Raw genomic sequence first — 22430 nt, forward strand, 5'->3', positions numbered from 1 at the left:
TTCTTAGACCACTCAAGTGTCAAGGAAAGGAGATTAGTGCAATATTTACACTCCTGGAACCCCGACTGCGGGGCAATGTAAGATTGAGAAACTCAAGGGCTCACTGGAAAAGCAGGTAAGATAGGCCAAGCATTTATTTTTTATTTTTTTTTTTTTTTAAAGATTTTTTATTTATTATTTATTTGACACAGAGAGAAATCACAAGTAGGCGGAGAGTCAGGCAGAGAGAGAGAGAAGCAGGCTCCCGCTGAGCAAAGAGCCCGATGCGGGGCTCGATCCCAGGAAACTGAGATCATGACCTGAGCCGAAGGCAGTGGCTTAATCCACTGAGCCACCCAGGCGCCCCTAGGCCAAGCATTTAAATAAATCTCTGCAAGCCCGGCTAAGGAGATTTTCTGTTTGCGAAACTAAACTAATAAAGATGGCGTGCTGCCAAAAACATAGTATTCTGCACACTGTAAAGGAGCAGTAATGAGTACTACCTAATAAATTTCTACTTACTATTATTTGCTACGCTCCAGCAAACTAGCATCTCTTTCTCTAAAAATGCTAAATAAGAAGCTAATACATTTGTCCTTTGTTATATATAACATGAACCAAGAAGCTACTTTTCTCCTGTGTTTCTCTTTGACACAAAAGGTATTACATACTTTTCTGATTTTATTATTTGAAAAGGTTGGCTCCAATTTCCTGGGTCCCAGAGATGGTCTCATTGAACGTTAGCTTCCTTTCCACTACAGGAGCTGGGGGTCTCTCTCCTAAGGCTGTTGTATAGAAACGTCAAATGCTGTTCTTTAGACACTCTGTATTCCTCTCTTTTCCCCAAGCCAACTCTAGTTCCCTCTTGTTCTAATTTTCCCAAGAAAAGTACTTTGAGCATAGTAAAACTGAAATCCTCACGATTCTGAATAGGCATACAGAAGCAAATCCACATTTAAGACAATTCTCCTGAAGGGAAACTTAGAGTTGGGAAGGATTACTCCAACATAGTATTAAAGGTATTAGGCAGAAGAAGTCCAAGGAGCATTAATTTTTGTTAAGACACCCAAATCATCTTACTTAAAGTGAAATCAAGTTAGAGAGAGTGTCTAGAGGTAGACTGAGAACCAAAGCCTGTGTTCACTCCAGGTCTCATCTGCCATCTACATACTCGAGGCCATAGCATTGAGCTTGTGTTGCCAGAGAGAAAACTGTCCAGCTCAAGGAGGGAGCCTCTAAAAATTAAGTAAATGACCAAGGGAATAACAAATATTACCATTTTGGGTTGTGGCTTCTGAGGACCCTTTCCTGGGATGCTTCTGTTGTTCTGTAACCTTCTTTCTCTTTCCAGTTTTAGTTCTAACTCAAGCTGGTGCCTGGGATGGGCAGGAGAGGAAAAGAATCATAATTTGAATTTCTGCAATCATACTCGCTAAAGAATGCCAAACCCTTTCTTAAAGCTCAGCAATTAAATTTTAATACTTGATTAATAAAAAGTTACCAGATATATATGGACAATCAGGTTTTAAGGTGTTAAAACACAATAGAGTAAAACCAGTAACACTAAATACAGACAGTATGTTTACTATTTCTTGGATAATTAAGAATGTACTTTGCGGCGCCTGAGTGGCTCAGTGGGTTAGAGCCTCTGTCTTTGGCTCAGGTTGTGATCCCAGGGTCCTGGGATCAAGCCCCGCACTGGGTTCTCTGTTCAGCGGGGGAGCCTGCTTCCTCCTCTCTCTCTTTGCCTGTCTGCCTACTTGTGGTCTCTGTCAAATAAATAAATAAAATCTTAAAAAAAAAAAGAATGTACTTTAAGGGTGGCTCAGTCAGTTAAGTGCCTGCCTTTAGCTGAGCTCATGATCTCAGTCAGGGTCCTGAGACTGTCTCAGGTGGGGCTCCATGTCCAGCGGGGAGTCTGCTTCTTCCTCTGCCCCTCCCCCTGCTCATGCTCTCCCTCTCTCTCAAATAAATAAATGAAATCTTAAAAAAGGGATGTACTTTAAGATCTCCCAGTGCCTAAGGGTCACCACTCTGAATATCAGTATTTAGGATGAACTCTTAATAAAGAGTTGTAGGCAACTGAATGATGTTTAGTAGGGTTAACTACAATTAAAAGACACTATGTACAGAATTTCAGCAAGAAACCACCCGAAAGTACCAGCTCTGTTGTCCCACTTCATCTTAATTAGCTGGTCTCTCTTTAATGTTCAATGTCCAGTTCTACTGTCCGCCACTAGTGTCCTTGGCAGCCATGTGCTTTTATATCCAACAACAAAGTTCTCTTTATTTGAAGTCAATGGCTTCAGCAAAGAATTGAGTCTCACTGGACAGATGATATGGAAGAGTGGTTAATGGTTAAGGACTTGGAGTCAGAGAGACAGACTTTTTAAGTGCTGCTATTTACTTGTTGAACTGTGTCAATCTGGACAAACTGAACACATCTAAGCTTTAATTAATTTCATCTAAAAGTGGGGGGTAAGACAATTCCTACGAACAGGTTGTTGGGAAGATGTTGGGATTGGATGCCTGTGTGGTGCTTCAAAAAGTTTGTGGCACACAGTAAAAATTTCGGGAATACTATTTTTATCAGTGTTATGTGGGCTATTAATTCTCTTAGTCCTTTTCTCTCTTTATCTGGGGCCCTGGGTTCTAGTTTCCTCTTTTTCTGATCGCAAAGCATGTTGACAAAGATATGGGAATGTCGATATATGCAAAGCTTCCTCAATGCTAACTCCAGAGAAAGGACCCTGCGAAGACAGGACAGAGAGGGCTGGCTCAGGGGACCTCCTTCTCTTGCTGCTGGCCTTAGAATTACCCACGACCGCCCTGGGAGCTCCTGGCGCCCTCTCTTCACCGCTGCCTGGTGAGCTGGTCCACTTGCATCTGCAGACTGTTGATCTTTTCTCCGAAGTCCTGCTTGAAGAGCCGGTTGTCTGACTCGGCCGACTGGCGGCCCCGCTCAGCCTGGCGCAATCTGGATGTGAGCCACATGAACTTGTGATAAAAAACAAAAGCCACGGTGGGGAGGAAGACCAAGTTTACAACACAAAATAAAGCAACCCAAGGAAGAGGCGTGGAGAGATACAGGGGAAAAAAAAAAATGCTTTTCAGGACACAGGGGAAGAAACTGTACGAGGATGAGAAGAAAGACGGAGAAGAAACAAACTCTAAAGAAAGGCAAGATGAAGGTGAACCAGGCAGAGGAAAAGGTGATTTTCCAATTTTTTTTTTTATTCTAGTACTACAGTTTACAGCCATTAGATGATAAACAATAAAACATCACTTTTTAGAAAATCCATATCCAAAGCCAACCTCAAGTACACAGGAATTAAAGTCAAACCCCCTTCTTTGTTTGGGTTTATTTCCTAACAGGTTTGGTACCTTATATTTCTGCTTTACACACATGACTGGAACTTGCAAATGGGCAACTACCTTCTTACACGCGGAACGAGAACATTTTCCTGGTCCTTTCCCTACACCACAATCTGTATTAAATCACTGACATTGTACATGAACCCTTACCTAGGCTTTTAATTCTTCTCTAAGGAAAAGCCTTTGTCAGAGTTTGGCCATCTCTTTCCTCTTCCATTCCTACCAGGTGGTGTGTGACTAAGTGGACAAAGAACTCAGCACCGGGCCTATGACATTCCTGATCACATTCTCTGGAAAATTCTAGTGAATGCTTTCTTCTATAAATCCCGTAACTTTGCACCTATAAAGAAGCACGTTCTAAGAGGTGAAACATCCGGGGCTCTATAGAATAGAACTGGAAAGCATACTCTGTAGTCTTTAAAATGTTTTATTTTAGTGTTGGAACACTCTTCCCAAATGCTCATAGAAAAGGCAACTCATCACCACAAAAGGCTGATGAAGATAAGAAAAGGTGCAAAATTATAAGAACTAAAATAAGTTCAAGAGCACAGTTTATTCCATGAGGTTGGTCATATGCTCTTTGACTTGACTTTGGTTCAAGTCTTTAAGGACCTATAGAAGCACACGTGAAATCTACCTTACTCTCTTAATTCTGGTTTTTCCAAGAAGAAGGTAAAGAGTTTCAAAAGCTGGAAGCAAAGGGGGGTTATCTTTGTTCCCACCTAAGCAGCTGAAATGCTGCAAATCATACCAAAATGAGAAAAAAATATTTTTTTTTTTGTCAAGACTTATTGAAGGAATGAAAGCTTATGTAAAGCCTGTTCCCCCAAATCAAAAGTCATTAAAAAAAAAAATCCTTTAAAAAAAAAATCCAAGTATTTATAGGATTATTTACAATGTAAAGCCTAGAAAGGGGAGTAGATCTGGGGTCACTTAGAAAAAGAAGCCCTGCTAATTACTATGTATGGAGATCTACGGGAAATTTTTATTTTTAGACTCAATAATAATAAAGAGATTATCATGTATCTATTTCCTACGCTGAAATGGTTTTCTAATAATTAGATGGTTAGTTTCCCAGAGACATTAGCAAATCCCCATTGGAACAGAAAGTAATAGAAACTCTTAAGTAAATGTTTCTAGCGAGAAATGACAGGTGGGAAACCATCACTTATGTTTATACCTTGTTGTCTTTACTCCAAAAGGAAAAGCAGGATAGATCTGAAAATTGTGTAGTGTTGTGTTGTGTTTTATTTTTATAGGAGACGAGTTTTTTCATTAAAATTCTTCTCTCTGAGCTACCTAAATAGGAAGTGGAATTACAGGAAAATGGCAGAGGTAGAAGATGGCGAATCTTAGGAGGGTTTTCCAAGCTTCCACATTAGTATGTTATCGTAAGTTACCTAATCACTAACTTTATCTCTACGAACTTTAAAGAAATGTAAGGATACGGGTTTGTTCCCTCCCCCCTCAAAGTCACTTAGGCAAAAAAGTTGCAAGCAATCTTGGTTACGGAGAACAGAACTGGAGTGAAATGCTAAGTACTTATCTGTGGCTTGGGGAGTAAACCTACACAAGGAACGTGGGGAGGGGCCGTGGCCTAGGAGACAGAGCTACTTTAGAAGAGTCCAAGTCTGTAGGGCTGTCACCTCCAGTCCATTACATCGCAATGGTAGAGCAGGCTCTCTGGCATGGACAGCGCACCTAGAATCTGGTACTGTCTGAGACTGAGCTGTAAAGGCATCAATAAAAGATGCACAGAGTGTCCATTCCCTAGGCTTTTTTTTTTTTTTTAATGGTGTGTTTATTTATTGGTCGACTTTTAAATGGTGTTTATTTATTGGTCAACTCAACCTTTTTTTTTTTAAGGTGTATTTATTTATTGGTCAACAAAGTAATTTCTTGAAGTTGATTTGGCAATTAATTAAGAACTTATACTAAATGTTCTAACTCAAGGGAGAAAATAAAGAAGAAGAAAAAAACCCATGGCCTAGATATCAAATTGTTGTTGTTGTTCTTGTTTTTTAAGTCCAACAAATTCAGAGTCAATTTTTGGTGACATTTTATGTAGAATCAGAGCTTAAATGAAATAACTTTCAGATTTCTTTCTTTACAATTAAGTTGTACATCAGACTTGCAAGGTGACGAAATGCAAAATGCCTAATGATGTTTTGGGATCAGTTTATTTGCTGCACTATTTAAGGTCTTTGCCTGTTTCACCAAATCCTTTTCACTAAATTAGTAAAATAAAAACAAAAATGGAGTGAAAGGGGAATGAGAGAATGAATAAACGGGAAAGACAAAAATAGCAAGAGAATAAGTCAGCTTAATACTTGAAGAACTCATTATTTTAGTTCTACTTCAAATGCCAAGTCAAAAAACTATTAAAAAATAATTCTATGCAACAGTTCAAAAACCCAATTTATGAACACCGCAATTAATCTGTTAAATCATAAACATGTAACTGCTACGAGCGAGCACTTAGAGAACTTTCTGGAGAGACTGACACCTTTTTATTCAAAACCAGCCAAATCAGAAGCTTCAAACTTGTTTACTGATTTGCAATTAACTCGTGAGTTACCATTAATATTCAGTACCACTCAGGACCCTTCCTGGTCAAGATTTATCTGAATAAAAGCAGTCATCCACTCATCTGTTCATTCACGCATCTGCTAAATGAATTCCTTGTGTGTTCGTGGCACTAAGACAGAGCCAATGAGGGAACTTAAAAAATTCATTAAGTAACCCGGAGGAATGCACACTCTCATCAGATGATACATATATAGAAAGGGCTGGAACGTGAAGCAGAAGGTGACAAGGAAGCATCACGGACAGGTGTGGATCTAAGGCTATGGGAATTCCGACAAGGACAAATGGGTAGAGGAATCTGAGAAGAAGCATCAGAGGAGCTTAGGAGAGGTGGTGGCTTTGGAGCCTGAAGGTAAAAAAAGGATCAAAGAACAAGGCAGCGAGAAGAGGAAGGGCCTTCCTAACCCGTGGGGCTGTTGGGCAAGGAGCAGGTGGGGCAAGCGCAGGCGCGCAGGGGCCTGCAGTCACGCGGCTCAAGTAAAAGAAGGGTCATCCGTGGTGCTCGAAGTGGCAACCCACACTGGCCACGCTGAGTGACCACGGGTGCCGTGGCTCCTTCAGTCTTGAAATCTTGGCGATTTCTCTTGGCAGCTGAGTCACCACGAAGAAAACAGGTGGTTTCAGCCAAAGAGAAACAAAAGCAGCCCAGGGAGAGGGTGTGTTTTGGGCAGCCTGAATTGGAGGTACCTGACGGAAACGGCTGGTCAGAGCACGAAAACCCAAGACTGGGTTTTCAGAGGAGGACAGAGCTGGAGACGGACAGAGGTAAGACTGCGGGCAGGGGGACACTGGACACTACAGAACGGCTCAGGAGAAAGGAGAGAGAAAGGGAGACGGGAAGGGGAGAGGAGTTCAAGTGGTAGAAGGGCCCTCGGTATGCTGCCGCCACTAGCGCCAGCGCGTTCCAAGACTTTGGTGAGGCCGAGTAAAACCCAACTGCCAGCATATTTAAAAGTGCTTTTGGGACACCTGGGTGGCTCAGTCAGTTAAAAGTCTGCCTTCAGCTCAAGTCATGATCTCAGGGTCCAGGGATCGAGTCCCGCATCGGGCTCCTTGCTCAGCGGGGAGCCTGCCTCTCCCCCCCCCCCCCCCCGCACGCCCCCACAACTGTGCGTGTCTGACGGCGCTCTTTCTCTCTCTCTCACAAAAATAAATAAAACCTTTAAAAAATTTTTAAAAAGCACTTTCATCCTGTGGGCCTCCCTCCTCCAACATGACACCGAAATGGGATTATGTAAGAGGATTACTGTTCTGCTGTTCAAAACAGTCAGGAGAGCCTGAGGTTTCTTACAAATGTTTTCAGTGACATCTTAGAGAAACAAAAAATTTAACTGGCTTTCTACTAGCATGTCTGGTGTTAAGCTGGGAGAATTTCATACACTTTGTCGGCCAAGTGCATAGCATTCTCTTCCCTTCCAGCACGGAAAGCCCAAGATGTTTCACTCAAGAAATAGCACTTTTACCTTTGTTCGAGTTGTTTGATGGTAGCAGCCATCTGATTAGTCTTCTCTTCCAAACGACTGTTTAGTTCACTTTTCTGTTTTACTCCTAAGTCTGAACTCTGTTATGGAAAAGAAATATGAGTGATGTACACAGAACATAAAATCCTGAAATAAATCACACACGGCTTTCTGAACCTAACAGAACTGCTCATATATTTGTCTATCAGTTAATTTCCAAATGGAGAAAGAACAAAATGCAATGTTTAAAATCAGTATTGCTGTGTGCAGCTTTGTCACAGAAATGAACATTACGAGGCTCATCAGTTTATCATTTCAGTGTAAGAACTAACGCCATGTTGCTTCGCAAAGTAAGGCAATCAGAAGACAGGTACCTATGATTTCACTTCCATGTGGAATTTAAGGAAAAATAAAAGGATGAACATAGGGGAAGGGAAGGAAAAATAAAATAAGACGAAACCAGAAAGGGAGACAGACCATAAAGATACCTAACTCTAGGAAACAAACTGAGGTGGGGGATGGGGTCACTGGGTGATGGACAGTAAGGAGGCCACTCGATGGGACGAGCACCGGGTGTTATGTGCAACTGCCGAATCACTGAAGTCTACCGAAACTACTAGTACACCATACGTTAAAAATTGAATTTAAATAAAGAATGGGACAAAAAAGCTAATGGAATATATAGTTCAGTTGACAGGGGAGGCTGAAGTGTAGAAATTATTTTACAGGATAAAAAAGACCACTTTCCCCACCAGAATCTGAAAAAGAGCTATGGCTTTCCAGAACAGCATAGGACCCTACGCCGTCTGATCTCTACAGCGGTTTACTGGCCGCCAGCCTCCAAATGCGACATGAGTCTTCCCTCTTGTATGTCAAGCGTGATTCCAGAGAGACCAGAGGGGCGGAGGGAACCCTGGGAGTTTAGAGAGCCAGTGAGTGTTCCTCTTCTCGGCCCTACCTGCAGCTTGAAGGCAAGTTCATGCTTGAGAGCCCTGAGGTCATCCAGCTGCTGCCGCAGAGACACCAGGGCGTCCTGCTTCTCGCAGACATCCTTCTCCAGCATCTTCATGGCCAGCTCCATCTCCTGTCGCATGCTGATCTGCATCTCCAGTTCTTTCTCCACATCCTGCCCCCAAAGGTAAATAAACTGCTCATTTTCTCTTTCCTCAACGAAGCACAAACTACGAAATTCCACAGGAAATGTTGTAAACTCCAACACTCTCAGGTCTGAATATTCGGGCAAAATAGCTACAAGCTATCATTCGATGCAGAGATACTAACAAAAGAATAATAATTAGGATCATTGAAAAACGTTTATTCAGTAATTTACAAATCCCCAAAACTTGGTAGGCCAGAGACAGTGCTATTTAATAGGTCTGAAATACACACATACTTGAGATGCTTCATTACAGCGAGACAACTGGTGTCATGTTCTATCATAGAAATGTACACAAAGTGTTACCCGAGCCAGCGCCAAATGAAGCAATTGCAATTCTCTTCAATTTGGATGTTGTTGATGTCATCAAGAGCCCAAGGAACCCGAAAGATATTCTGGGTTTCGAGGGTAAACATCTCAGTAAGTGAAAATGATCGATATGGTGACTTGAGTTTTTATAATCACGTAGCATGAATCCCCTTTTTGGTCCAATCATTATTACTGCAACATGATTTGGAGGATCAAAGTTACAAAGACCTGAATTTCCTTCTCCAACCATTCTGTTCCCTGGGGCGTATGTAGGAACTTGCTTGGTTTCTTTCCTTTCTGAATAAACCAGTATCTTTTTGTGACAAAAGCATGTGGAAAATTCTGTGTCAGATTTTTAAGATACATGTGCCACTTAACTGAGGTGTCCCTCTGTGCACAGTTAGCTTGATTCTATCAGATTGCTTCGGAAATGCTGACATGGTTTATTTCTAGGATCTTCCTCATAGGAAGTGTTTTGAGATCTAATTCATAAACACATAGAAGGAAAGTGATAATTCTAGGATGTTAAACTTATATTGCTGTTTGCTCAGAACATCTGAAATTCTATTCTATACACTATTACGTGGTCATAATTTTTAGAAATCGAATCACCTTTGTTTTGAGCTTCTTCCTACTTTCGGAGAGAGACACTGTTGCTGGGGGGAGAGCCTGTCGCACCATCACTTCTGCAGGAGGAGTTCATTTACCAATACCAGGGAGGTATTAATGTACTAATCCTTGGCTAAAATCTATTACAGGAGTATTATTCACTATTACACATTTATACACACACACACATCCTCCAAGGAGACATAACAGAATCTTTGCAGGACGAGGACTGAGGTAGAAAAAGAGTGAGAAATATACACCTAAAAAGAGTGAGAAATATACACCTGAAAGTAATGTAACACTGTATGAACTATACTTAAAAAAAAATTAAAAAAAAAAAAAAAAAAGTCACCGAAGCAACTAAAGTATCTCTGTACGAACAATATTCTCTTAAGCAAATGCTATGATATGGAAGAATCCACCCTAAGACTTAGCTAAGAAGGCTTCCTCGATGCCATTTTAGTTGAATCAGATAATTAGAAATTTTCTACAGTTTTCCTATATGCAAAATCCACTGTATTCATCAATAACCAGCGAGCCTTTCCTACAGAATTAGGTAATATCCTTGATTAAGAGTGTTGAGCACTATATCTGAAACTAATGATGTACTATATGTTGGCTAATTGAATTAAACTTAAAGGAAAAAAAGTGTTTTATGCAAGTAATGTCCAGTGAAGGTAAAAAGCAACCATATGAAAATTTGCCTTCATGTCTAATTATATTTATAATAAATATACTCAAAATTAAAAATAAAAAGGAGTGAGAAACAGTTTTTTAGGATCTACAAAAATTTGTTGGCCCACTACTAATGTTCCTGAGCCTGGTCTGTTACGATCAAACATCCAAGTGGGCCTTTATGTTTAACGGGTTACTGAACTACTAGAACACAAGTTAAGTTTACCAGTCGCAATTGTGTCTCCTCCTTTAAATGCTTTCTGGCTTCACTCAGTGCTTGTCCTTCTGCAGTTCTGTCCTGCTTAGGACCCTTGAAAAGATAAACAAAATAGTACATATATTTAAGGATTAAAAAAAATCTATATAGAGTTAGCTGACACTGCTATTTAGTAAGGGAAAATGATTATATTTTATATTTAACTAAACAGGTATAACAATGGATAAAGACAACAAAGAAAATGAAGCAGCTTGGTAAGTAAAAAATTCTCAGCAGAATTTTCTGGTTTTCTCGTCATTTTGTTTAAAGTCCTAAGATAGGTTATCATATCAAGTACAAGAAGTCTTAAAAGTCAGCTTCTAAATACAAAGTGGCATTCACTGTAAAATGTAAATTGGGCCAAAGGTTCAAACGGTAATATATTCCTTCTTCAGAGATCTCACATTTGGAGTCTCCAACCATCCAGAGAGATCATAGCTAAAAACAAGCAGATCATCAGAAAATTGTGAGGAGTCACAGTTGTTTTCACAACACCCACACATTAAAGTCAAACCCACTATTCACAGAGAACTACACTAGTCCCCACTCTGAGCCTAGCTGCTTACTCTAGCAGAACAATTTTAATAACCATGGCGATCTGGATTCCTAGATCACAGAAGAACAGAAGCTTGCAGGTAAAAGGCAGTGGGGAGACACTAATACCAACAGCAGTGAGAAGGGAGAGATGTCAGCGAGAACATAAAAGCAGAGAAAAAGCACCCAGAGCAATCTGGAAACATTTAAGTACAGGGGCTAGAAGCTCAATCAATTCCAACAGCCCCATAAGTGGCATCATTATAACTTAGCATGGAATTGCCAATGTTGGTAATTAGGACTTTTAGTCATCATGAGCAGCTAATTGTGTTACATCATGTCCTCTACCTAGGATTGCTTAGGAGTGTGCAGTACATAAAAGATTTGCAAAAAAATCTGTGTAGACATATATAAAAAATTTGATACCTTAAGGGATCAAGTTATCTAGAAAACTCATTTACATGGTAACTCCCAGTGGTACTAAATAAACACTTCTTACAAGCAGTAACAGGGCCTGAAAACAACGGTATATTCAATATAATAAACATAACACTTAAATACAGTACAAATCACGAGTCCATAACAAGACACTGAATTAGACCGGTTCTTGAAATTTCTAAACAATAGAGACAGAGGTGAAGCCAGGGAGCGTCTGTAGTAAGAACCTCACACCCACGTAAGCTCCATCATTACCCGATTCTGCAGGGAATCTCGGTAAAAACAGTGTAAGTGCTTGATGCTTCCAAACAGTCCTCTAGAGTAGAGCCCCTCCCCTCACCTGCCCCGCCATGTTAACACACTCTCTAGGAATATTGTATAAATCCAGTAAGGTTAACCTTCCGATTGGATTCCAGTATGTAGGAGCTTTCCTCTTTAACTCGTTCCATTTCTTCTTGTAAGGTAATAATCCTGTTGTTTGCAACTGCAAGCTGTTGAAAAAAATTAAAAAAAAAAATTTAGGGTAAGTTTTAGGGTAAATAGGATAAAATAATCCATGATCTGCTAGGAGATAACTTTCAGGCTTGCGTATTCCTAGAGAAGGAAAGAAGGTTATCTGTAATCGCATAAAAATGTTTACTGTATCAGAAATTAGGAAAAGTATTTTTAAACTAGGTTAGATAAAAATAAAAAGGATCTCCTGGGGAGCCTGGGCGGCTCAGTGGGTTAAGCCATTGCCTTTGGCTCAGGTCATGGTCTCAGGGTCCTGGCATCGAGCCCCGCGTTGGGCTTTCTGCTTGGAGGGGAGCCTGCTTCCCCCTCCGTCTCTGCCTGCCTCTCTGCCTACTTGTGATCTCCCTCTCTCTGTCAAATGAATAAATAAAATCTTAAAAAAAAAAAAAAAAAAAAAAAAAAAGGATCTCCTGTTGCTGCTTTTTGTGTAAACTCTTTTTCAGTACCAAAATGTTAACTTAAGATTATCTCAAAGGTGTTCTCATGGGTAACTTATATTTAGCTATAATACCTATTTCTAAAACGTTTAATGAAGAGGTCAAGTCATGCCTTGGGGACTCATAAACCCTACGTAAGACCTTTGATAGATGATTTTTAATAGTAAAGAAATGGAACTTCAAAGTTCTCACTAAAAGATGCCATTAAGTATCGAAGAGATCTGTCATTTCGGCGCCTGAACAGGGAAGGGGACACTACTAGCGGTATACGCTCAGGGAGACGTTTATATCTGTACTCTACAGATGGGGAAAGGAAAAGTGCCAACGCTTTTTCCACTTCCGCACCTGCTAACCTGGATTCCCCCCAGAGAACACGGAGGAGCCTGGATGAGAGGAGGAAGAACACTCAGCAGCTCCTCTCCGCCGGGCTAGTCTCCCTTAAATGATCTCCTCACGAGCAGGAAGCACAGGCTCTGCTTGGTTCCCGTTCTAGTGCCTAAGTACAGAGGAGCCAGGGCTCAGGCATGCTCTCCAGAGGAAGTCCGGAAGCCCATAAAGCCCTCTCTGCTCCACGGGCCTAACAGTGCATAAAAAAGTTAACTTTGGACAAGGGTGCCTGCTTTCTAGATCCAGAGACATCCTCAAACAGGTTCTCCCAAGACCTTAACATCAGAGAAAGTATCAGGAAACTATGGCTCTATATCCAAGTGGGTCTTCTAATTCAGTTTTACGAGTAATAAAGTGTGTATTTACATATCTTTACCTGCTTAATTCTCATTTCATCATACCAGTTCAGAATTCAGGAGAGGAAAAAAGGGGTTTTGGTTTTTGTTTTTCACTGGCCTCCTTAAATCCAAAATAGACGGAAATGGGAAAAGGCAGATCTAATTTGTCTTATCGCTTCTTTATAAAGCCTACACACAGGGCTTCCTTGTCTCTAAAAATTCTAAGTTTCAAGAAATTAAATGTTACTGGCAAAATAAGTACATAAATGAATTAATTAACATTGGTAATAATAAAATAAATCTAGGTCAGGAGAAGAAGTCTTGTGACTGAGGGAATAAAATTAATGACCACGTTTACTGGCCACTTATGGTAATATCAGGCACTGGCCTGGGTCCTTATGTATCACCATTTAATTCCCACAAAAACTTGACTATTATTTTATCATTCCCATTTTACAGAGAAGATGTCCAAGAAACAGAGGCTGAAGTTACTGGCCAGGATTAGAAAGCTAGCAAGTGCCAGAGCCGGGGCATGAACGCAGGTCGCCCACCGGCTCTAGAGACCATGGTTCGCTGTGGTGCCCTATTGCCCCAACAGAGGAGCAAGTGGCCCACAGGACAACATTTCTAATCAGAGTATTTCCAAAGCTTTGTAGAGTAAAATTCTAAGGATCATTTCCATTACTTTTTTTTTTTTAATTTAAAGATTTTATCTATTTATTTGACAGAGAGAAAGCGCGAGAGAGTACAAGCAGGGAGAGCTGCAGAGGCAGAGGGAAAAGCAGGCCTCCCGCTGAGCAGGGAGCCAGATACAGGACGAAGCCAGTGGGCTGGGATCATGACCCGAGCCAAAGGCAGACATTTAACCGACTGAGCTACCCAGGGGTCCTTCCATTAAGTTTTAATATAATTTAAGAATCTACATCCAAAAGTGAAGCCCACAGAGCTGAGTAATAGGGAAGGTGTTTTAAAGTTACGACAATGAAAATGTTCTGAAGAAAGCTGTTTAAACAGCATCTTCCTGGGACGCCTGGGTGGCTCAGTTGGTTAAGCAGCTGCCTTTGGCTCCGGTCGCGATCCCAGTGTCCTGGCCTGGGATCGAGTCTCACATCGGGCTCCTTGCTCGGCAGGGAGCCTGCTTCTCCCTCTGCCTCTGCCTGCCATTCTGTCTGCCTGTGCTCGCTCGCGCACTCTCTCTTTCTCTGATAAATAAATAAAAAAATCTTAACAAAAACAAAAACAGCAATCTTCCTGACTGCTGCCTGAACTTGGTTCTATTTAAACCAAATGTATGCCACAGTATGTAAGAGGATAGTTATAATAAGAAATAGATTAAGATATAGATAAGATAAAGTCTTATCTCAGTTGGGTTGGGCCTCTGCCTTTGGTTCGGGTTGTGGTCTTGGGGTCCTAGGATCGAGCCCCACATCAGGCTCTCTGCTCAGTGGGAAGCCTGCTTTCCCCCTCTCTCTCTGTCTGCCTCTCTGCCTACTTGTGATCTCTGTCAAGTAAATAAATTAAAAAAAAAAAAAGATTTTTCATAGAAACATCTAATGTTATAAAAGGAAAAAATGTAGTTTAGACACTAACAAGTTAAAAAATGTCTTTACTAATCAGAATCAAAGCACAAGGTTAATTTTTATTCTTTATTTGGGGACTTTTCTAAGGGTTTTCCCGTATATATTCTGTGATCTTCAAAGTAACTATGAGGCTGAAAGGAGAAGTGTAAACTTCTCATCTGCTGGGCAGGCAACCGGGCCTCTTGGAGGTCAAGTGACTGACCCTCCTACGTGACTCGTAAGCAGCATGACCCGCAAGCAGGGATCGCTGGCTTCCGACCAGCGCTCTTTAGGTTACTGACCCTCCCCCGGCAAGGAGGAAATAAGGCCCAGGAGGGTGGGAGCTTGCCAGTCGGGCACACGCCAATCAGTGCACCAAGAAATCATTGTCTAGCTCTTGCACAGAAGCAGTACCAGTTAGAATGGCCAAAATTAGCAAGACAGGAAACAACATGTGTTGGAGGGGATGTGGAGAAAGGGGAACCCTCTTCCACTGTTGGTAGGAATGCAAGTTGGTGCAGCCACTTTGGAGAACAGTGTGGAGATTCCTCAAGAAATTAAAAACAGAGCTTCCCTATGACGCTGCAATTGCACTCCTGGGTATTTACCCCAAAGATACAGATGTAGTGAAAAGAAGGGCCATCTGTACCCCAATGTTTATAGCAGCAATGCCACAGTCGCCAAACTGTGGAAAGAACCAAGATGCCCTTCAACAGACGAATGGATAAGGAAGATGTGGTCCATATACACTATGGAGTATGATGCCTCCATCAGAAAGGACGAATACCCAACTTTTGTAGCAACATGGATAGGACTGGAAGAGATTATGCTGAGTGAAATAAGTCAAGCAGAGAGAGTCAATTATCATATGGTTTCACTTATTTGTGGAGCATAACAAATAGCATGGAGGACATGGGGAGTTAGAGAGGAGAAGGGAGTTGGGGGAAATTGGAAGGGGAGGTGAACCATGAGAGACTATGGACTCTGAAAAACAATCTGAGGGTTTTGAAGGGGCGGGGGGGGTTGGTGGGGGAGTGGGGGGGTGGGGGGGGTGGGGTACCAGGTGGTGGGTATTAGAGAGGGCACAGATTGCATGGAGCACTGGGTGTGGTACAAAAACAATGAATACTGTTACACTGAAAAGAAATTTAAAAAAAAAAAAAAAAAGAAAGAAAGAAACAGTACCCAAATGTCTGCTCAATGAGCAAAGGATGAGTATCAAGCTACAAGCTTCCACTACTGCACATTAGTAAACTGTATGTCGGTCAAAGAATTTCCAAAACACTCACCTCCTCTGTCAGTTTAGTGTTGGATTTTTCTAACGCATCCACTTTTGCCTGAAGATTGTTTACCGTAGCACTGTAAAGAGGAGAAAAACGTGACCATTTCTCCTGAAAAACAGAACATCCTGTCCTACCCGTGTACACAAGCATCACAGGTATCACCCCGTCGCCTAATGTCCACAGCTCACGGTGGACTTGCAGGCTCTAAGACAGTCCCACGGGGCTGTGGACTACCTGCTGTACTCTTGGCACTGAGCTCTGCACTAAAGCACTTGCTGGATGAAACAAAAGAGCTGATCCAGGCCACTCTCAGCTTTAAAGTTTACGTACATATAAGGACAAGCTACCTGAAGCAAGGGCTTGCCATGTACCACGCACTCTCCTAAATGTTTTTATTTGCCTTATTTCATTTACTCCTTTCAACAACCCTATACACCAGGGATCCCTCAATATAGATAAACTGAGGCATGAAAAGAGTAACTCACATTTTTATTTCACTATCAAATGTGTGTTTTTGCTTGACTAACCTCTCCGTAATTCACTGTAGTCATTTATTAGTTCTTGGTCCCCAGAGAAAATATACTTAAATTGTTTTTGAATTTTCTAGCTGAAATCAAGACTACTCAATATTTATATTGATACTGGTATACTCATGCTATAGGTTTTACTTAAATTATCTTTGTAAGAGAATTATTAAAAATAGTTAATGGGTATATTAATTTTTCTGAATTATTTGACAGTCTTTAGCATAGCAAGAACACCAATATACTTGAAAATATCAACAGACTGTTTCATGTTCTGGACAGTTCTGAAAAATAGTATTTGGTAAATTAATGCTAGTGATAGTAAAGGGAGGGTAAGTTAATACCATCAATTCAATGTATAAATGAAAAATGCAAGGACCAACATGATACAACTAATCTAAAGGTACTAAGTGGTTTGCTCAAGCTCAATCTTGAAATATGTGGTTGGATCTACTGAACTAAGGATGTTTGTCACATGTTTAAGAATTCTTAACTGAACATACTTATTTAATCACTAGAGTCATAATTACATACTAATCTTATACTGCCTTTCGCTAGAGGTCACCAAAATGGTTAAACGACATTTAATTTAGTGCCTAGTTTAGTGCCCGGCAAGCAGGAAGTCCATATTTTTGTTGAGTATTGCCTGAACTGATCCTCATGGTTTATCAGTTTACTGTTTACTTCTCTTTTCCTTCACAACAGAATCCCCAGGGAAGTAGAAGTATTAACTCATTCTTTACTTTAGGTGTCTGTTGAGTTCTTCTACATAGTTCTTCTGATCCAGAATTGCAGTAATCTGGCCATCTCTGGGTGTAGAAATAAAATAAATAACATTAGAAGTACCAAGATCCCCCTCCCCCAGTCTTTTCATAGAACACAGAAAGAAAACCATAGTACAGACACACTGAACCAAAAGACAGACCTGATGTATAACGCTTCCAAAAGACTCAGATACTTAAAAATGAAACAAAAAATTCTCTACATTAAAAGGCCTTTATTGCAGCTTACATACCTTAATAACTTCGGTTATAGGTATAACATTACATTCTATACATTCTATCAGAGGCATTTTAAAAATAAAAATTTTCTTCTCGTAATTGATAGCTTTTTTTCTTTCTGTCTGTCTGTCTGTCTCTCTCTCTCTTTTTTTTTTTTTTAGTTTGTGTGTAGTTGTGTATAGTTTTTAAATAATTTAAAATTATTTGCTTTCTGCTTCCTGGTCTCAGAGTCAGGTTTGAGACTCAGGGACATAAACCTCAATACTGTCTGCCCTCTCCCTGGCTGAGTTCTGCCTCACGGAAGCTGCCCGCTGGGCTACCAGGGGTCTCTTGTGGGCCTCCTGGTGCTGCTTGTCCCTGATGCTGGAGGCCTTGTCGTGGCTCCCTGCTGGCTGGGATTTAGCTAAAGTTTTGCCAGTACTCCTTATAACAACAATTTTCCATTTGTCATAGGAATTAAATTAAGCTGATTTTGGCATAATAATTGTGATTCCCAAAGGCCATATCTTTGCCTTTCAATGTTGATTTCATTTCAAAGTGAATGGTATAAAAGGCTTTCACAAAGATCAAGTGTTTAATGTTACATGAGAAAATAAAGAGTGGAAACAGGAAGTTCACTTCTGGAACCAACTAATTTATTACAGCCAAGTTAGAAAGCCAGACTTTTCAATTAAAGTCAAATCAAGGCCTCATACTTCTAGTACTAAAAGAAAAAATGATGTAGTCTTGGCTCAATGTCCAAAGTTAAGAATGTCAGATTAATGGTGCTTTCAACTGCTAAATTTATCAAGAGTATTAGGCAGTATGCATCTGATGTCTAATTTCTAAGGACCATATGGATCTTTCAAAACTTTTTTAAAATAATTTTAGATTTACAAGAGATGAAACAGTAGTGCAGGTCCCCAAATACTCCTCACTCTGCTACCCCGAATGTCAATGTTTCATATAAGTCCATAATACATGTTTCATATTTCATGTTTTAACAAAACCGAGAGGGCAATCCTCCTGATCAAGAAGACGATGTTTTCAAATACTACTTCATGTTTCATATTTCATGTTTTAACAAAACCGAGAGGGCAATCCTCCTGATCAAGAAGACGATGTTTTCAAATACTACTTCAAGAGATGGAACACTGAATTCCTTTATAAACCCCTTTATTTTATTAACCCCTGAACCACACTGTAGGAAAATCACTTCACTAAAACCTCTCTTAGGGTTTAGCGGGCACAAGAGTCAGCTCTTTTTGACAAGACTATGAAAACTATATCATCAGAAATTCTTTCAGCAAATCTGTTAAAGCACCATTGTTGTAAACTTTAAAGGCTATCAAAGAACATTAAAGAAAAAAGAAACTCCGTTGTCTCTGTACGTACCCTTCACTACCTTTACTGCTGTTCCCATCCTTGAGATACATTGAAAAATCTATAACTCCAACCTACAGAGAGAATATTCAAAATTTAAGATAAGATTAGATACTTTTTAAAAGGCATAATACAATATCTCTTCCTGGGCATTCAAAACAGCAATAACGTCATGGCCATTATTTGAAATTTTTGATGAAAATGGGGTGCCTGGGTGGCTCAGTCCATTAAGCATCTGCTTTCGGCTTGGGTCATGATCCCAGGGTCCTGGGATCAAGTCCCACATCAGGCTCCCTGCTCCGTGGGGGAGACGGCTTCTCCCTCTGCCTCTCTGTCATGAATTAAATGAATTTAAAAAAATTTTTTTTGGATGAAAATGTTTTACTTTTATTATATCAAGAACTTGAGAACAGATGAAAGTAAGTAAAGAATCGAGATTAAGGCAACAGAACCAGAAGACCAGATCATGCAAGTCAACACAAGGCTCTAAGAAAGTCAACAGAAAGCTTACTATAAATTTAAGGCTTAAAGTTTCTTTCTCTTTGGTTTCTCTCAAGTATTCTGCTACTGAATCCCTATTCACTTTTAGGAATAACGTTTTAAAAATTCTAATTACTATTTCCTTAAAGAAGTTTCAGAAAATGCAGATAAGTAAAAGGAAGTAATACAAAATACCCATAGTTCCAACCACCCCGAGAGGACCACTATAACATTTTAGTATTTATTCTACCAAACTTACATTGATGCAATATGTCTAAATTTTTCAGGACTGCTATCATTCAGCTTATTTCTCTTTTAAAATTGAGGTCAAAATATCCTACTTCCTCTTCCACTTTCTCAGAGTATAAAGTAACAGAAATTTGCTGTAGCATTTCAGAGAAGGGGTGAGAAAGTGTCATAGTGAAAGTGAAGGGGTAAGAAAGAGTCATAGTGAAAGTGATAGCTTTATTTATTGAGCAATTCATATGTGCCAGGCGCTGTACCAGGTGTATCACATGTAATAATTCTTTCATTCCTCACTATACCCTATGAAATAGATACAGATATTCTTTTTTCTCCCTGTATTACAGCTAAGAAGCGTGATGCATCAAGAAACTAACTACAAAATTTATTCAGCTAAAAAATTAAGCAGCAGAATCCGAACCTAAACAGTTTAGTTTTAGTCTGTATTCGTAACTGCCACGCCTGTGTATGTATTTTAGCCTGTGTCTCTCTGTGTGCATTTTAGTCTGTATGAAATATTTTACTTTATTATTTTAAAATATTTTAATTATTTATTTGACAGAGAGAGAGAGAGACAGCGAGAGAGGGAACACAGCAGGGGCAGAGAGAGAGGGAGAAGCAGGCTCCCCACTGAGCAGGGAGCCTGATGCGGTGCTCGATCCCAGGACCCTGAGATCATGACCTGGGCCGAAGGGAGTCGCTTAATGACAGAGCCACCTGGGAGCCCCAATCTGTATAAAATGTTTTAGGCACGGATTACAATCAAGACAAGAATGTGAAAAATATTCATAATACATAAATGAGTCAAGTTAGAAGGAAAAGTAAGTTGCTTATATTCACATCAAAAATGCACAAATCCAATTTATGACTCACAGAATTTCCCTTAATTTGGTTGGTATGATCCGATCCACCCAAATTCTGAGATAACAGAGCTCAGAGACACGCGTGGTGACTGAGCCTCTTTTGCATACCTGAGAGTCCAAGTCTTCTCCTTTCATGCAGAAATTGGCATCAATGACATTCAGACCCACCAAGAGACCAGCAATTATGGCTCCTTCTTCTTCCATCATGAGGGCATTGGGTTCGTAGAATTCACTGTAAGTGAAATCCACACAATACCAATAATAAAACTTCAAGAATCCAATGATGTAATCTTGAGATGAGCAGAAAATGCCGGCCTCATGGTTGAATATGAGTACCAAAATAATAGCGAAAAACTTAAAAAAAAAACCCAAAACAGATGGCTTGGAAAGTTTATTTTAGACAATACGTGCATGAGTAGACTCTAGATATTAGTCCCTGAAAGAAAAGTGATGAGACTGATACTTTCATTGAAGTGACTGTTTATGCTTTTCCCTTATATTTATTTGCATTTGAGATGCAAGGGACAATTTTTCAATCTTGAAGCATCTTTAAAAAATTGGTTTTTCAAAATTTGCCTCAAAGATTTGGTTTATTTATAAGCGGAGGTGTAGTGTGACCACACTGTTATTCTAATTTGCATTTACATGATAGCTTGTGAACTTACGTATCTTTATATATATATATATATGCATATGTATTTATGTACATGTATATATATATATTTTAAGATTTATTTATTTGAGAGGGAGAGAGAAAGAGAACATGCACTCATGAGTGGGGAGAGGGGCAGAGGAAGGGGGAGAGAAATCTTCAAGCAGACTCTGCTGCGCGTGGAGGCTGAGGCAGGGCTCCATCCCACAACGCTGAGATCATGACCTCAGCCGAAACCGTCAGGCAACTTAACCGACTGAGCCACCCATGCACCCCGATACGTATTTATAAAGTAAGCTCTATACCCAATGTGGGACTGAACTCAGGACGGCGAGATCAAGAGTCGCATGTTCCACTGACTGAGGCAGCCACGACCCCTTCCCCCCTGTTTTCTGTTTACTAGCCATTTTGATTTTGTCTCGTGAAATGCTTATTCAAACCCTTTACTCATTTTAACATTTACTTGGCTCTCTTTTTCTTACTGGATTGAAGGAGTTCTTCGCATACCCTGAATGTGCATCATTTGTTGAAGATATATATTACAAATAGCTCCTTTCACTCTGCGGGTTGCCTTTTAACCTTGTGTCTTTTGATAAATGAAGTTCTTCATTTTAATGCAGACTAATGTATCAATTTTTTTCCTTTAAGAGTAGAGCTTTTTATGTCTTATTTAAGAAAATGGTGTCTACCTTGTATTTTCTTCTAAAAGTTTTACTGTTTTCCCTTTCCTGTTTATATCTATAATCCATCTGGAAATTTTTTTGTGTATGCTCTTTCTAAATTTCATGTTACATGTCTGCTTCCCTGGCTTACTGAGCCTGGGCACATGCCAATATGTCAAAAACCTTTCTTGTTTTTGGGGGGGTTATCACATTTTGGACTGCCCTGTATATGTGCCACAGTGACAGACTGAACATATGTACCAAATAAGTACCTGTTCAAGAGTGTTGTGTGTGTGAGGTGTGGGAGAAGGTATTAGTCGAGCTACATGAAACTGCCACGATATCAACTGTTTTTGATCTGTGAAAATGGCAAATTTCTATGATTTGACCTCATACGATATAGAACCCGGCAAGAAAAGAACAAAGTTTAACAAGATGTTCATACCTGAGAAGTTCCTTCTTATTGATCAGAGCTTTCATATATTCTGAGAGTTTCTTCTGCATTAATGCCAAGCGAAGCCAGGCTCTTCCTCTGCCTACCGGTGTCCTAGAGAAACACAGGAACCGAACTACTCAAAGTAGCAGAGCTGGGGCCACGGTGGGGGAGATTCCCGTCCTCTCGCTCACAGTCCTCAGTAGAACATGCACACTGAGGTGCTCCCTACGACCTCCTCCACCTCATCTCTACATGAGGAATTCTGCGGGGAGTGAGTGAATGGTGCAATGAAGGGGATCGTGGGTCTGGGGGT

At 40.3% G+C, this 22430-nt stretch overlaps 1 protein-coding gene across 17 annotated transcripts in view; it reads right to left on the reverse strand.

Annotated features, from left to right (window-relative positions):
- Positions 1-22430, reverse strand: part of RUFY3 (RUN and FYVE domain containing 3) — an 81989-nt gene that overhangs the window by 7587 nt on the left and 51972 nt on the right. For 5 of the 17 annotated variants that reach the window (XR_009350567.1, XR_009350566.1, XM_059159668.1 and 2 more), the window contains 11 exons: positions 22127-22228; positions 20476-20599; positions 18794-18855; positions 17162-17227; positions 15901-15970; positions 11776-11868; positions 10376-10459; positions 8359-8526; positions 7404-7501; positions 2837-2956; positions 1256-1355 (listed from right to left, as the gene is read on the reverse strand). Coding sequence is in view for 9 of the 17 variants with exons in the window: in XM_059159668.1 (XP_059015651.1) it covers positions 1256-1355; positions 2837-2956; positions 7404-7501; positions 8359-8526; positions 10376-10459; positions 11776-11868; positions 15901-15970; positions 17162-17227; positions 18794-18855; positions 20476-20599; positions 22127-22228 (1087 nt within the window). In the remaining 8 variants the exon portion in view is untranslated. Of the gene's footprint in view, positions 1-1255; positions 1356-2797; positions 2977-3195; positions 5585-7403; positions 7502-8358; positions 8527-10375; positions 10460-11775; positions 11869-15900; positions 15971-17161; positions 17228-18793; positions 18856-20475; positions 20600-22126; positions 22229-22430 lie in introns of those variants that run through there. The other 12 variants (XR_009350569.1, XR_009350570.1, XR_009350568.1 and 9 more) reach the window with 6 other exon arrangements.

Source organism: Mustela lutreola, chromosome 1 (assembly GCF_030435805.1).
Source record: "Mustela lutreola isolate mMusLut2 chromosome 1, mMusLut2.pri, whole genome shotgun sequence".
Lineage (NCBI taxonomy): Eukaryota > Metazoa > Chordata > Mammalia > Carnivora > Mustelidae > Mustela > Mustela lutreola.